Source organism: Sturnira hondurensis, unplaced genomic scaffold (assembly GCF_014824575.4).
Source record: "Sturnira hondurensis isolate 20B ecotype Veracruz unplaced genomic scaffold, ASM1482457v3 Scaffold0023456, whole genome shotgun sequence".
NCBI classification, from domain to species: Eukaryota; Metazoa; Chordata; class Mammalia; order Chiroptera; family Phyllostomidae; genus Sturnira; species Sturnira hondurensis.
The window spans coordinates 1,434,828-1,452,076 of record NW_028096087.1 but is presented as its reverse complement, the minus strand read 5'-3'; the positions used below and the strand labels follow the sequence as shown (position 1 = coordinate 1,452,076).

General features: G+C 38.7%; 1 protein-coding gene across 2 annotated transcripts in view; it reads left to right on the top strand.

Moving 5' to 3' along the window:
- The first annotated feature begins 401 nt into the window (after nucleotides 1–401).
- Nucleotides 402–17,249, top strand: part of KIF5B (kinesin family member 5B) — a 45,734-nt gene continuing 28,886 nt past the window's right edge. For both annotated transcript variants that reach the window (XM_037037811.1, XM_037037810.1), the window contains exons 1-2: nucleotides 402–969; nucleotides 9,865–9,952. In XM_037037811.1, coding sequence (XP_036893706.1) covers nucleotides 844–969; nucleotides 9,865–9,952 — 214 coding nt within the window. In that variant the 5' untranslated portion in view covers nucleotides 402–843. The remainder of the gene's footprint in view (nucleotides 970–9,864; nucleotides 9,953–17,249) is intronic.

Genomic DNA, 17,249 nt, shown 5'->3' with positions numbered 1-17,249 from the left:
CTACCCTTTTCTGTCAAAAAGCTCTAAAAAGGCGACTAGGGATCAATTTTATCTCGACTAAATAGAAAGCAAACATACCTTACCGGAATATGGTATTATATTTAAACAAACAACATAGTTCTTAAAAATCCATTGTTCTCTAAAGGAAGCTACTGGTTTTTTGCTTTAGTTGTGCGGAATTCTGCGGTCAGATAGAAGTGACAGCAGCGGCCGCGTCGCCAAACTTTGGGGAGTGAGTATTCAGTAATACTTGAATTTACTACTTCCAAACCGAGAATTGGACTTAGGGGCAGTGGCTTGGCACGGCGCCAATCGGTGCTGGCGTGAGCAGCGATTGGTCGCCGAGGGAGCGCAAGCATGGGCGCCTGCGCAGTGCTCCCGCGCACCGCCCGTCTCTTCGCTTGGTCGCGGGTTTGTGGCTTTAGGAGTGGTCAGCAGGTCGTGGGCAATCCGGCAGGGAGACAAGCAGGCTGCCGTGTGGGGAGACGGTGGGCATCATCTGCTTTCTCCGAGGAGGAAGGAGTGGGTCACTTTCCTGGTCTCCAGAGTCTCCCCAAACCTCCAAGTCTCCTCAGGCCAGCGAGAAAGAAACCGAGCAACCTCGGCCGCTCCACTCCTTGCCGCCGCCGCCATGGCTGCCATGATGGAGCGGAAGTGAGCCTCAGCGCGACAGCTGCCGGCACTTTGAGTCCCAGTCTCCAGGCTGCCCGCGCCAGAAAGCGCGGCTCTGCGCACTGCAGATTGTCTTGCCCGCGCAACCCTAGACTTTTACCTTGGGCCTGCTTTTTCCAAAACTGAGCGGCGAGGAGTGGCTCCCGGCCTCTAGTCCCGGCAGCGAGGAAGATGGCGGATCCAGCGGAGTGCAACATTAAAGTGATGTGTCGCTTCAGACCTCTTAATGAGTCAGAAGTGAACCGCGGCGATAAGTACATCGCCAAGTTTCAGGGAGAAGACACGGTCGTGATCGCGGTGAGTTACCCCCTCACCCATACCCCGTCCCGCTGCTTCAGGCCTGGCTGGCCCGGAGTCCAGAGAAGTGGCGGGGTGCAGAATGTAGAGGGAGCAGTGATGTCCCCGACATTCTCTGGAGGAGATTGCGGAGTCAGATAACCCAGGATAGGGAGACTGCGCAGCTCAACGGGTGCTCCTGGATCGGCACCACCGGGACTCCAGTGCCGGGAGACGGGAGTCGCCAAGTCTCAATCTCTGGGACACTCCTCAACCTGGGGCGCTGGAGGAACTCTCCGCGGAGCGAGTTTAGTGTATGTTTGCCTGTGTTTGTGTGTATGCGATTACTGTTGCTGATGGCCGTTTGGGTTTTGGACTACTCCCCATTTACTATTCGTTAAAAATCGAAGGTTAAGCTAAGAACGTTGAGTTGTGAAACCAATCTTACAGTATTTTAAAAAATATTTTATTTGTTTTTTTTTTTTTTAAGAGAGCCGGGAAAGGGAAGGAGGAAGAGGGATAGAAACGTCAATGTGTGGTTGCCTCTTGCGCGACCCCTACTGGGGGCCTGGCCCGCAACACAGGCGTGTGCCCTTTGATTCGCAGGCCCGCGCGCAATCCACTGAGCTACTTAGCTAGGGCAGTCTACTATTTAATTAAGTGTTAAATAGTAAACACTTAATTTTATAGAAACATTACTACGTGAGGAGCCGTATCTTCCCCACGGGAGGAGGAAAAAACTACCAAAAAATACAAATGTACCTGTAGTTCAAATGTTTACCCACCCACCTTTTGTTAATCGAAAAAGACTAAGAACTATATAAAAAGTACTAAGTTCTCTTTTAAAATCGGAGGAATCAGTTTTGCTTAAAATTATAGTGAGTGTGTCCACTTCAGATTGGATCAAACAAGTACCCAGAAACACCCATAATCTCACTCTTACTATGTTTTAGCAGGTAACAGGCTAGGTAAGAGTGTTAATTTTTTTGTGTGAATATCAGAGTATTACAAAAGGAAGATTTTTAAAAAGAAAAAAATTGACCCGTAAACTAGATTTCATGTTAGTATTAGATTCCTACTTCTGTTATTAATGTTGTGGGTATCTAGCTTTAATAAAGTTGATTTTTATGATTCCAAGGATGGTGAGGTACTGTTCTTTTGTAGTATAAAATATAACATAGCCAGAGTTGGCAGAATCATTGTCAGGGAGACCAAAATGTACTGGTTTTTTTTCTGTTGTATTTTGGATTTTTTTGAGGTTTGATCTCTGGTATTAGGTTTCAGATAGCACTCCCAGTTCAAGGAGACTAAAATGGATAGTAAGATACTGCATAAAGAACAGTGTAACTAAAAATTAAATGAAATCTTTCTTGGTAACACCATGTGACAACTTTTTTCTACATTGTTATCATGGAACAAATTAATGTTAATTTTTCCAGTGACATTCCATATTTAGTATCTTGTTTGGACAGTTTAATTTGGAAATAAGACAAAGGGCTCATAGGACTGGGACAGTGATAATTAAAAGCAGTGATATATAAGACAGGATTGAAGTTCGTTAGGGTTTGTATGTGAAAGTTTCCAAGGTTTAGGTCTAGAGAATGAATGTTGGTCCATTGCTTGTTAGGCTTTTGGCAAACAAGTCACTAGATTGCAACTGTCAGCTATTTCTGTGTGAAGAGATAGTCAAGCTTTGTTAACAGGTAGGTCCACAAGAAAAACTCTTGCTATTAATGAGATCATAGTGAGGTCAAGAAGTGAAGCACAGAAGTAGTCATCCTTTTTTTTTTTTTTTTAAAGAGGGGTATATTTTACATGGAATCGGGCAGCTTACAAGGCAAATATGAGGCTCCTGTTTCTCATAGGGTTTTTGTGATTACTGAGCCTCAACAGTGTTCGACACATCAAAACCGTTTTCCTTTTCAACTTGTATTAAAAACGTCTTCAGACTTTTTTGTGTGATTACACAAATATGTAAATAATACCAAAATTTATTTTGGGGGGATGTTAGAATTTAGGATTCACAAAATGTTACAACAAGTAATTACCACAGGAAGCACACATTTATACTGTTTTTCTTCTTTTGGATAAAGTTATTATAAGTTTCTTATTTATTAGTAATATAAATAAGCTTAAATGATAATAGAAATAATGGATAGATGATTGAGCTGTGTGAATCAGTGATAACTAATTCTGTTGGTCTTTAGGTAAACTGGAAAGCATTTTAGTCTGTTTTTTTAGAAATGTAAGCAGGAATACATTACAACTGAGTGACAAAGCCTTTAGAAATGTAGGGTAATAGGTTTAGTTTATTATTTTCAGGAACTAGTCTTCTGCATATAGTAATCTCATTAGTCTGAGGTCTCTTTATTGTTCAGGTTTTTTTAATGAATATTTTTATTTTTTAAAGGTTGTTTGGGAATTTCTAAGGGCTGCTGGGGGGAAAGTCTCTAGATAAAACCTCTTGGTTTGTTTTGTTTGTTTTATTGAATCTTGAACCTGACTCAAAATAAAGAGTTTAAGAAGGAATTGCTGTAATGAAGAATTTAAACATGATTTAAAAAGTTTATTTATAGTCTTCTAGTTATATCAAAATTTAGAGAGTATGTATATTAGTTTATGTGACTGAATTGGAATTTTAATCAGTGCTAATGTAGAAAATAATTTTTAAGGATTCTTATTTTCATCTAAATTTGGTTTCCAATATTTTCAGATTTTTTCCTTGCACTCATGTAATCAGCTATTTTTGATATTTGACCACATGACAGACAAATCTTGTAATCTTACTATATTTTTCTGTAAGAAAAATTTTTCATAGATTTGTGTGTGTGTGTGTGTGTGTGTGTGTAATTTAAGAGCTTGGTGAAGTGCTGTAAATATCACGTATTGAATGAAATAAGCTTATTTTATGAAAACCCGTAAATGATACAAGCAGAATCTATTTGCTTGAAATAAGAGAATTTGATATCCACCAAAAAAGGGAAGCCAAGGGAAACTTCTTATGTACTTCATATGAGCCTGCTGAAAACAAGAAAGAACCTGATTATCTTGCCCAGTTCCTTGCCTTCAGTGCAGCAGGATTTCCCTTTCCCTTTCTAAGTGAATGATGATTTGGTGTTTGATCATGTTTACTTTAACAGTGAAATTATTAGCCATCATTACATACCTTTACAATTATGGAATCTTTAGTCCATAATCAATGGCAAACTAAGGAAAATCTAATATCCTATAATTCCATGTGATTGATGATTACTATTCAGAATTCTAGAGAGAGTGTTATCCCTGCCAGATAACACAAATCCCTAATTTGTGTTACCTAATTTGGTGTTCAGCCTGATCTCTGCAGACAGACACGAATCACCTCACTTAAGAAATCTAAGGTATGGTTGCAGTTCAAATAACATTCCTATTTGGTTTTGTCCTGTCGAAGCCAAGTTGTATGTCAGTGAATCTTGTGACTTGGAATGTCTTTGAAGGATCACATAGAGTGCATAATATACATTTCAAAGCCAAAAACCAGGCTTTCACATGTAGATGCCAAGAAAAAGAAAAAAGAAATACTGAACTTTCCTTTGTTTAATTTACTTAAAAGAGTATTAGTGCAGAGATGTGCCTTAATTATAGACCATTAGAAATAGTTTTCATGTTTCATGAGTGTTGTTTTTCATCCCAGGAAGTCAAGGTCAGTTAGTAACTTTATGGCTAGATATCTAATAAAAAATTTGCCTTAATAACATTATAATTTAGTTTTGGAATCAAAATGAGGCTATTTTATCAACTTAACAGTAAGCACTTAATTTTTTATTTAGCAATGACATAACTTCTAAACAAATTACTCTATCCCAGCTTGATTATTTTTATGTTTTCAGGTTTATAGTTGTACCTTAATTAGGTTGTAGAGGTAGTATGCATATTTACTATGTGGTGCTGCTAGAGTAATGGCTGCATAATGTATTTTTGAGGTAGGGCTTATTATTAGTTATTTTTAGCATACATCTTTCTAAATGTAATAAAAGCACTGTTTTCTTGATGTAAAAATGAAGGTAACTTAAAAATTAAGTTTTCTGATTGTTCTTCCTGTTTGTTAAATGTTTATTTTAATAATATTTTTGATTTATTTTGGAGAGATGCAGTTATCTTCATACTTTTGTTTTCTATTGATTAACTTGTTTCTTGTAAGCAAAATTAGAAATAATCGTTTAAATTTTGCTTTCATGCTGTTTTCTAACACATCTGTTATTAAATGTATATTTTAGATAGTTGAAATCTATTTTTGATTCTACCAGGTTGTGAGTTAAGGCTAGAGACTGTCTCCATTTCAATTCAGTTAACATTGATCAGCTATATTAATTAGGTCCTAGTATAAAGCTTCATACCTTAGTATTCAAGACTCTATTATTATTCTCTGTTATTCTTTGAATACGAAAGCCTGTACTAATTAAATCTCATTTCTAAAATTGTTACCTATTGTATCTGATACCTTGTAGGTACTAAACAAACATTTGCTGGATGAGTGAAGAGGAAGAGGTTTTTTTTTTTTATAGAAAAAAAATAGCATGGTTTCTCTCTGAGAGGTAATTACTACTTTTTATAATTTACTGGGGTGATATAATATTATATAGGCTTCAGGTATACAATTCTACAGTACATCATCTGTATATTGTATTGTTTGTTTTACCATCTCAACTGAAGTCTCCTTCCATCACCAGTTATCCCCCTTTTATCCTCTTCTACCTATCCTCATTCCCCCTGCTCTCTGGTAATCACCATACCGTTGTCTGTATACACCAGTCTTGCTTTTTTATTTGCTTAATTCCTTCATGCTTCTTACCAGGCCCCCAACTCTGACAGCTGTCACCTTGTTCTCTGTATTCATAAGTCTCCAATTTCTTTATTTTGTTCATTAGATTCTACATACAGGGGAGATCATATGCTACTTGTCTTTTTCTGACTGGCTTATTTCTTTTAACACAATACTCTCCAAGATCTGTTCATGCTGTTCCAAAGGTAAGGTTTCCTTCATTTTTATGGCTGAATAGTATTGCATCATGGAAATAAATGTACCACAGCTTTTCATCCACTCATCTTGGCTATTGTAAGTAGCGGTGCATATGTACTTTCAAATTAGTATTTTGAGTTTCTTTGGTTTATTTCCCAGAAGTGAAATTGCTGGGTCATAAGGCAGTTCCAGCTTTAATTTTCTGAGGTACCTCCATACTGCTTTTCACACTATCTGCACCAGTCTGCATTCCCACCCAACAGTACACAAGGGTTCTCTTTTCTCTACATCCTTGCCAGTGATTGTTGTTTGTTGATTTATTGATGATAGCCATTCTGACTGGGGTAAGGTAGTATCTCATTGTGGTTTTAATTTGCATTTCTCTGGTGACTAGTGACTTTGAACATCTCTTTATGTGTCTATTGGAGACGTGTCTATTCAGGTCCTTGCTAGTTTCTTATTTGGACTGTTTTTTGTGTATGTTTGTTTTATACCTTCCGTATAAATTTTAGATATTAAGCCTTTATCAGATTTATCTGTGAGTATGTTCTCTCATTTGGTGGGTGGGTTTGTTGCTGGTTTACCTTGCCATGCAAAAATTATTAAACATCAAGGTGAGAGACAAACATCAATTGCTAGCTTCTCCTACATGCTTTGACCAGGGCTGAACCCTCAACCCAGGCACATACCTTTACCTGAAATTGAACGAGTGACCCTCTGCCTTGTGGGACAACACCCAACTGACTGAGCCACACTGGTCAGGACTATACCCCATGTCTTTTAATTGGAGCATTTAAGCCATTTGCATTTCAAGTGACTGTTGAAAGGTATGTATTTATTGTCTCGCTGCTTTTAAGATTCTGTCTTCATCTTTAACTTTTGCTGTTTTAATTAGATTGTGTATTGGTGTGGACCTCTTTGGTTTCATCTTGTTTGGGGTTCTTGTGTTTCCTGGAACTTGTATGTCTGGGGTTTTTTTTTCCCCCTATGTTAGGGAAGCTTTCCGTCATTGTAGCTTCAGACAGTTTTTCAATCCCCGGCTCGCTCTCTCTTCTGGTGCCCTTATTTTTGTGGATATTAATATGCTCCATGTTGTCCCACGTGTCCCTTAAACTGGCAGGCACTAGGGACCACCAGTTTTGTAGAAGCAGGCAAGAGGTGGGGGGGGGTGCGGGGGGGCGTGATGCGCAGGAGGTGGAGCTCAGGTGAGCTGCTTTCCTGGCCCAGTTCCTAACAGGCCACAGACTAGTACCCATCCCGGGGGTTGGGGACCCTGGCCTGTTTAAGGGTCCTCATTCTTTTTCATTCTTTTTACCTTTTTGCTGCTCTGATTGGGCATTTTGTTTTTACCTTGCCTTGATGTCATATACTGTGTTCTTCATTTCTGACTTGTTTTTATGGTTTCTGTGTCCTTCATGCTATTGAGCATCCTTATAACCATAACTTTGAATTGTATATCTGATAAATTGTATGACTTTGTTTCACTTAACTCTTGTTCTAAAGAGTTCTCTTTTGTTTGGGGCCTGTTTCTTTGTATCCCCATTTAGCTGCCTCTCTGTATTGTTTCTGTGTATTAGATATGCTGTGACTCCCATTCTTTCTAGGGTGACCAATGTCAGATGCTTTTGTGACTGGCCCCCAGCAACCTGTTTGGAGCTACAAGCAATCCACCATTTGTGTCAGTCTGTGCTGAGCTTTGATGCAGGAAAGACCAAGCTGCAAATGAAGGCCAGCTTTTTTTTAGCACCTGGCCTGGAGGCAGGTCAGCAAAAGTTTCAAGGCACCCCAAGATCTGCCTCCACCTGTTAGTTGCCTTGTAGACTCGTTCACTGAAAGAGCCTCTGGTGTAGTTGGGAGGATGGTGCTAGATGATCTCCCATGAAGAGGTGGTGCCAGTCAGGCCTCTGGAAGGTGGTGGGTGTGGTCCCCTCTTCAGAGCCAGGCAGACTGTCTGTCTTGGACTTTGTCCTCAGCAGGGTGGGGCCTGGAGGTTGAGCCTCCTAGAAGCTGGAAGGGTGGGAGGGTGGTTCTGTTGGATATCCCATGTGGGGGAAGCACCAGTCAGGTTCACAGGGAAGTGGGGGGCATGAACCCTACCTCAAAGCCAGACAACTCATTCACTGACACTCCCTGAGTCTGCCCAGACCTCTACACCCTAGCCAAGGCTGCTGATGCCTCTGTGGGGCATAAGGTCTACAGGCTGGTATGAGAAGGAATCTAGAGGATGGGCCAATTACATTTGCCTAGGCTGATGTCACACTGAGGGGATTGCTCCACCCAAGAAAGATGGCATTTTCAGTATGAAAGAATGACTCAGCACAGGGATCCTGGCAGCTGTCCTGCCAGCTCTCTCCCCAGAGCCACAAACCCAGGTGACTCTAGTCTGCTTGGCCACGAATGAAATTGTGTGTGTTGAGTTTTTATGTGCCTGTGTCTCCAGCAGACTCCCCTGGCAGACAGAAGAAACACTACTTCTTTACATAGTAAGATGTTATGTGGGTACCTTTTCCCAGATCTAGTGCTCTGGACTGGGGAGCCCAGCCTGGGGTTTAGACCCCACAATTCTCAGGGGGCACTATCTGCATCTAAGACATCACTCCAGAACCTAAGCCGTTGCCTGTGGGAGCGGTGCCAACCTGTTTCATGTCTCCACCGTTCCAGTCTCTATATAGCCTCTATAAATCCTTGGCTATAAGACTCCTCAGCTGTTCTTCAGTTGACTATTCTGTATGATTGTCCTATAATTTGGCTGTGATTCTAGTTTGGTCCTGGGAGGAGATAAGTATAGCCTCTACCTACTCTGTTGCCATCTTGAGAAAAAAAATAGTGATTGCTATTTTGAATGTACTTGTGTTTGTTTCCAGAATTGTTAATCATGAATACATCTTATATAATCAGTAAAGTAATAAATTTGCTCTTTTTTAGCCACACCTATAGGTTTACATGTTAATGTGACAGTGGCATTTTAATAAAAGGACACTTATATATATACCTTAGCCAAAGAATAGACATTGACATGTCTACTTTCAGTTTTCACCAAAGTTGGTCCTCTTAATATATCAGGAATGCTTTCAGCTGCATGGTGAAAACAAACAACAACTAGTGCTTTAAATAAATGAGCTGTTATTTTCCTTATAAAAATTCTAGATAATAGCTCTTAACTGCTACTATTTATTGACTCTGTTATCCTTTGTCTTCCTTAGTTACTGACTTTTCATCATCATCTTTATCAAACAAGATGGATTTTACAACTCCAAACATTTGTTCCAGAAAAGAGAAAGGGCAGCCTCAGCTGAGATGGTTCTTTATATCAGGAAAACAAAACCCTTCTCTTAAGTCCTCCCAGCAGACCATCACTTACTTCACAGTATCCAGAACTGAGTCATGTGGCCAGTAGTTACAAGGAGACTAGACTAACAGGGAGTTGGCTTTCTAGCCTATCTAATGGGAGGTGGCAAAGGCAAGAGTGATTGGGAATGACTTTGTGTAGCCTTTAGGAATGTCTGCTTCATTCTTACTGTTATCCTAAGCTTTGAAGAGGAGAATTGTGCATTAAAAAATAAGTTTTAGTTTTGGTGTGTTCTTTTTTTCTTCCCTTCCCCCTTCCCCATCCCCATCCCCCTTCCCCATCCCCATCCCCCTTCCCCATCCCCCTTCCCCATCCCCCTTCCCCATCCCCATCCCCATCCCCATCCCCATCCCCTTCCCCTTCCCCTTCCCCTTCTCTCTTTCAGTAAGACCTAAGGAATAGGTATCCTTAACATTCTGTATGTTAGGGACTTTTTCTGGAGTCATGATTCTGTTATATTTTAGCTATCCTATTGTGAAGGTAATATATACAATGATATCTTTGAAGGAGCTTAGAAATCCATTCACCCTTAATTTGTGTTGTTTAAAGCTTTGTTTCTGTTTTTCAGACCAAGCCTTACGCTTTTGACCGGGTGTTCCAATCAAACACATCTCAAGAGCAAGTTTATAATGACTGTGCAAAGAAGATTGTTAAAGGTAAATATAACTTGCTAATTCGTCCCAGCTATAAGTAAACTTTTCTTTGTGATCTTTCCCATTTACCCAACATACTTTCTTCATTTTAATGTTTTTTTCTTATTTAAACAACTTTCTTCAGCAATTAGCTAACAAAAAAGTTTACTACAACTAGTATTTTCTTGAATTCTATGCTCTAATTTATATATAGTAAGTACATACTGAATAGTGTTGGTACAAGAATTATAGTATTATATAATACTGTTATCGGAAGACTCATTTCTATTAGATATTCCCAGAAGAGTTTCTGAGGTAGCAATTTTAGAAATACATCAGCGTGAGAATGAAAATATGATGGTTAGGCAGGTTTCTAAATAGTAGTAGATAATGGCAGTTTATCATTCTTCTATTCCATTGTTATTCCTTCCCCAAAGACTTAACCTTGTAGTCAGCAGAGAAACTCCTGGGGAATTTAATGTGAGTTACTAGGGTAAGAAGAATAGGTGTAGTCCAGTTAATACTGTTAACCTATGGTAGGATATTTTTCAATTTTATATTTTCTAAACCGTAGAATCTTGGAGCTCAGAGGTGTTAAGTGATTATATGGACTCCAAGTTACAGAAATCTCTTTTCTCAAAGAAATCTTGTACTCAACTGGTCTTTACTTTATTATTTACTTATTTATGTATTTATTTTTTGCAGCTCTAATTTTTAAAAAATGCCGCTTAGATTTAGGTAAAAGCTATCTTGTGGCACTCACCAGTGATTCAGAGGTAGGATTGAATAAGAACACAAATAGTTCATCCAGTAACAGAAGAGAAGATAGAGTTTATTGATAGTATATTTATAGATGTGATAGAAAATAGTAGATATTTTTATGATACTAATTTTGTTTATGATGTATATAGCAGGGTCATCACAGAGAGTAAAGATGGAGAAAGGGGTTCTAGAAAAAAGGTAGGGTGAGGAGGTTCTAGGAAAAGTTATGAAGTCAGCCATCTATCAAATAGAAGTGAATGCATTAGGGAAATGTGGCAATATTGCCAGGCAGCATTAAGGGCCCAGTTCAGGTTAGCTGCCAGAAGAGTTGGATTTACTCCCAGTTGGGCTTTTGCCAGGTGAGGACAAAAGAGGAAGAGAAGGGTAGGAAAATTGAGGGTGTTGCCAAGAGAGTGATGATACTGGTAAACTATGAAATCTAAGGTGGGTGAGAGGAAGGAGGACATGATAGGGACAGTGAAAAAAGGTGGTATGATTAGTGTATTAAAGTCAGTTGAGCCAAAGATTTGTTGAAATTAAGGAGTAATGGGAGGTGGATACTTGAAATTGAGAAGAGAGAGGCAGTGCAGTCAGTAATGAAAAGGTCTAGAGAGTATGACCCTAGAATTGGTACCTGAATGTGAGGGTGTTCTGCCTGCATGCCCCTCCCCCCAATGGATGAGAATAAGTCTACCAAGACATGATCTGTTTGGGGAGGAAAGGTGGCTGTTCTCTCAAAGAAGAATGGCCTTGAGCCTGTTCCTCAATGGGTTTTTATTGTGTTTAATTTGCGTAGGAATACAGGACATATACGTAAAGCTCAATCATTGTCAGAGAGTAAGGATCAAACAATAGATAACATTCAAAGAACTATGAGGGCTTATTCTGAGTCGGGGTCAGGGAGCTAAAGGACCATAAAACTTTGGGGAAACACTCATTCTGTGCTTGGACTCTTATCTCTTAAATTGAGGGTATTAGCAAAGAGGTTTCACAGGATTTTATGCATTCTGTCTTAGGCCTGATTGCCCTGGGAACCTGCCCTTTCCAGCACAGGGCCGCACCCACCTCCATCATTGTTTCAGGCTTAAGTTGGTGGGGGGGGGGGGGGCGGTGTAAGGCAGCCAAGAGATTGGGAGACTTCTTACAGACAGAATGATGACTCAGGCTATGTCAAAGCTGTGGAGTGAGGGTCCATCACCCCCTCTTTCTGTAGTCCCCGCAAGTCTTTCCCTGAGGGCCCCTTTAGGACTTTGCCTGTCTTAGGTTGTCCCTCCCTTGTGGAATCTTATCTGTCATTGGCTAAGCAGTCATTGGCCTGGGGCCAAGCAGGATGAAGTAAAGGGGGCAGAGGTGGCACCCCTGCCTGGAAGATAAGCTTTGTCTCCTAGTGGCTTATGGTCCCCTTGGGACTCATAAGGCTAAGGTCTTTTTATTCAGCCTTAGCTATGAGGGTTCCCAGTATCAGAAGGAGTAAAGAATAAGATCATGGAGAAAAAATGGGTCAAGGATCTTAGAGGCCAGAGTATTTAGTGGAATCATCTACTACATGGACATTGAAACCACCAAGAATTAAAATAGGAGTGTTATTGATGGAAGACAGTATGCTGAAGTCTTCATACAATGAGGGAGAATTAACTAGTGATTCTGTAAATGATTGCGACAAATAGGAGCCAGTAGTATCATCATCTGTTATAAGCATCAAATAGTTTTCCAAGTGGATCTGTCCTGATGGAACACAATTATATTACATTGTTTGGTTGCCATATAACATTAGTCATCAGTACAACCTAAGGTTATATTATCTTTCTTAATACTACAAAGTTTATGATTCATGAACTCATGGACAATTTAAATGTTCAGATCTTTTGTGAAAAATGTTCATATCTGTTGCAGCCAGTGTGAAATCCCAATCTGCACTTAAGTATTGACATTTTTAAATCTGAGTGCAGTTGCAACCTTTAAAGCACAAGTTTGATTTTGTTTATTTGAGCTCTTGATGATATTTTCGAGTATTGTTTTTTTTAATTATCTTACTAAGGATCTAAGTTGGCTATCAGCACACTTGATAAGTCTATATTGTCAAGGACACTGAAGGTTTTTTTAAGGTCCTTATTTAAGGGCATTGATGTTCCAAAAATATTACTCTAAGTCATGTATAAGATGCTTAATGGGCTGTGGTCCTTAGCCTAATCTTCTAAAAATTGAATTAAGGTTGTCGGCAATTAATTAATTTACACTTTATATTTAACCAGCTTCAGATTCTCTGACCTGTATAGTCATCTAGTATTTAGGTTATTAACACGTCCACAAGAATATGATGAAAAATTTGTATTTTATGAAATTACAGTACATGGTTCATTTCTTAAAAGTACCAGTTGAGTGACCCTATCCAAACAGGAAATGAGGTTAGTTCACCCGTAGATTTTCCTTAGTGGAATTTTGATATCTTGTCTGCAGTGCCTAGAGTCTGTCATTGTTCCACTGCTTGAAAAGAAGCATACCATTTACTGGTTGTGATACCTTTGTTGTCTGTGGCTTTTAAAACTTGCATATGATAGCTGTGAAATTTTTATTGATGAATGTTCTCTGATAACCAGTTCTCTGATAACTGGACTCATTTAAAACTATTCTTTGGCCGTCCTACCCACCTCAACCTGAGAGTCACATGACAGTGTTCATTCTGTTCCACTTTGAGACAGTGTTGTAGAAGATGATGATAAAATAGTAATGCCTCTGTCTCATACCATCTGTTAACATTTTATCATGTATTCTAGGTAATGCAGGTTTCATTTATTTTTTTCCCTGTGTATTTTGAAAGCTCTTTTTAGGGGCCTGAGTTTTTGTTTTGTTTTTGTAAGATCCCTTCATAGTGGGTTTTTACCTTGGTCATATTATTCTAGTGATTTTTACCTCTATTGCATATCCTCAGTTATATAGTCTTTTAAGAACAATTTCATGCCTACCTTTCTGAGAACTCTTTGAAATCTAGCGCTGGCTGATAGGTTCACTGCCTCTAGCAGTTGTAAAATTTCTGCATGTTTAACATCCTTGTTCTCTGAGATTAAGAGTCCTCTCTCCTTCCATATTGCTTCATGGGCATGGGCTACCATGAAGACGCATTTGGGGTCTGTATAGGTATTATCTTTCTTTTCCTGGGACAGCACTAAGGCTGTCATGAGGGCTATCAGTTCACCCTTCTGAGGTTCCCACCACAAGGTTTTGGGCTTCTGTTACCTTGTCTATAGTGACCACGGCGTACCTGACTTGTTGGCCATTGTCCATAAAGACATCATTCTTCTCCTAAAATTTTTCCTTATTTTCTCAAAAGTTTGGGCTCTTACTTCACCAGCAAGTTCCTGCTTTACTGTTTAGAATTAAGTTCTAAATAGCCATTCACTTCTTTGCAGTATGGTTAAGAGAATAGGCTTTGGAATCAGATAAACCTAGATTGGAGCTATGGGACTTTGGGCCAGTTACCTAACCTTTCTAAGGTTCCATTTCCTCCTCTGCAAAATAAGGGTACTGTGAGTATTTTAAAAGATGATTCTTGAAAAGTACTTCACCGAGGGCCAGAGTAAATACACAATAGATAGCAATTGCTACTTATTTCCTTCCTCTATCTTCTGAGAAGGAAAATTATTTTTCTTAATTTAATCAACCATAATTGTACTTTGGACAGCTCATAGCCTAGTATGTTTTCACTTTACAAAATTAGACTTCAAGCATTTGTTACAATAGAAACTTTCACTTCTTTCCTGCTTGTATGCCTGCTTTGTAATTCATATTAGAAAAATATCACCTGACTATGACATTTTCATCTCATCTTCACCCAAATGTTCTCTGTTATTTTGGAGAAGCCTAGATGTAGTACCTAATGTATCTTGTCCTAGACAAAGATATGAATATGGCACAGTTACCAATTAAATACATAGATATGAGGAGAGAGGTGGAGTAGGGGTAGATGGTGGCTGTTTGGTGAGGTGTGAGGACAGTAAACCGATTAAATACAGAGTTGAACTTGGGACCATCATTGGTGAACAGATTAGGTGGAAGGCCATGGTTAGTAACTATTGGTAGGTAAGGATCAGCAAAATGATGGGCCATCTAGTATGTCATCTAAAATGTAGATTTGGTGAACAAGTTACCAGGAATGACATGAAAGCTGCTAGTAATCTCTGGGTCTTTGACACTCCACTGAGGCTGCATTGTTCCATCAATTTCTGTATGCGTATATAATTGTGAATTCATTAGATAGATTTTTTCTTTTGAACAAGGTTTACCAACTTGTATTCTCTTGAATTCAGAATCTGAGTGTTGTCTGCAAGTTTGTTTCCCCTATATTCAGTACTTGCTGTATTCCAGGCATTCATAGATTCCCTAGTTACCTACCACAGTGTCCTGACCTGAATTGTCTACCCATGAATCCACATTCAATTGTTCAGATGTAGCCTGCCAAATATTCATAAAAGTTCTTGAGTTACTTGATAATATAGTGTGGTGATTCAGAGCATATCTCGAGTGATTAAGAGACTGCCTGGATTTGTACCCCAGTTCTTACTAGTTGTAGGCAAGTTATTTAGTCTCTCTGTGCTTCCATAAAATGAGACTAACTAAAAAAAGTACAGGGTATTAAAAGGATTAAGTACATTACTATATGAAAAATTATTAGTCTGACATATTATACACTTTAAATATTAACATTAATAATTTTGTACAGTGACTTCTAATTCTTAGAGTTTTCCCCTAAGCAAACATTTTGCTAATGAGGAAGCTAAAATTCAGAGAGATAAGGCTACTTTTAGAAAGTGATGTGCTGTTGTCGCACTGTTTTTCTTGTTGACAAAGTATGACAGAAGTAATATTTGTCAGTAGTTATCTACTTATGTTTCTCACAAGAACAGCAAAAGTGTATTTTAAAAGGTGAGGGAGGCTTTAGAAAGGTGCTATGTGTTAGTTATGATGATGATAATTACTCAGCAAGCATTTGAGTTCCTACTAAGTACCAGGTGCTATGCTAGGAGTTAAACACAGGCAGGCCTCAAGGAGTTCATAACCTGGTGAGGAAGGCAGACAAGTAAATTGACAGTTGCAATATACAGCAATGAGTATTATGATTAAGTTAGATGCTGTAAAAACACGTAGGGTAGGATTCTTAACCACACTTATTTGGGGTGGGTGTAGAGTTAGGTTGGAGGAAGGAGTAAAAAGCCTGAGCTAAGTCTAAAGGGATACACAAAGAGTAGGGAGAAGGAGGTTTGCCTTCCAGGCAGAGAGAGGACACAAGCCAATACCTGTCCATATGAAAAGAGTACATGTGTGGGGAATAACACCCATTATGGTACGACTGTATGAAATTGTCAGATTTGACCATTTTTACAGCAATGGTCAAACAGCAATGTGAAGGGAAGAATGGTGAGAGATGGAGCTGAAAAACAAGAGCCAGGTCAAAAAGTACCTAATTTTATCTGAATACAGGTGTGCACCCTCTAGTATTATCAAATAGACAAGTATTATTTTATTGTTTTAAAGATCCATACTTAAGATAATACATGTTTCATTGTAAATTTTACCTCAGATATAAAACTCTAAAATATTGAATTCTAGTTTGTGTATTATGCAAGGCAAAGTATTTAGGTGGAAATGTATTGAAGTCTGCATTTTACTTTGAAATACATTAAAAAATAAGATGGAAGGCTGAGTACATGATTAAAACAAAGAGTAAAATAAAATGTTAATGCTAGAATCTTGGTTACAGTTATATAGGCATGCTCACTGTAAAGTTCATTCAATGTCTAAATTTTTTAAAGATAAAATATTAGTTAAATCACTATAGAAAGCAAAGTCGGAAATGGGTATTAAATTAGGTTTAAAAAAAGTGATTATTTTCCTATTTAATATAAAATTTATTACTTTGGGTGAGAAATCACCTAATCAGTCACTGCTATATCCCCTGCACCCAAAGAACAGCCTAGGTCATAGCAGGTGCTCAGTAAGTGTTTGAATGTTGAGTATTTCCTAATCTCTGTAATGATACAAAATTCTTGAAGTTGTGCTTGAAGTCCCAAATATGAATGTGCTGCATACCCCCTTGTCCTAGGAGCCTTTGTATTATATAGTTTCACATAATACATATGTACTATACTATATATAGACAAAGGCTACTAATGCGCTCTTGGGAAAGTCACTTATTCATTCACCTACAAATATTAACTACGTGTTGTAGTTGCTGTGTAATTGGATCATATCATGAATGGACCTTGTATAGATCTAAAACATTTTGGAACTTATGGTTACATGTTATGTGATTGATTAAAAGATCTTAGGCAGAGGGTGTAACATAGCCATGCCAAGAAAGACTGTATATGAAGGAAATGAGTTGAAGTGTCTGGTATTTCCCTGCCCCCAGATGATTGCTTCAGAGTTTCTGACAAACGCAATGCAATTCCATCTATTTTAAATGTGATTGTTGAGCTTATTTTGCTTTCCTTCTTAAAACTGAAATGATTTTGACAGAAAGTTCTAAATGTTTGAGGCCTATTAAATTTTTATCAGGGAAATA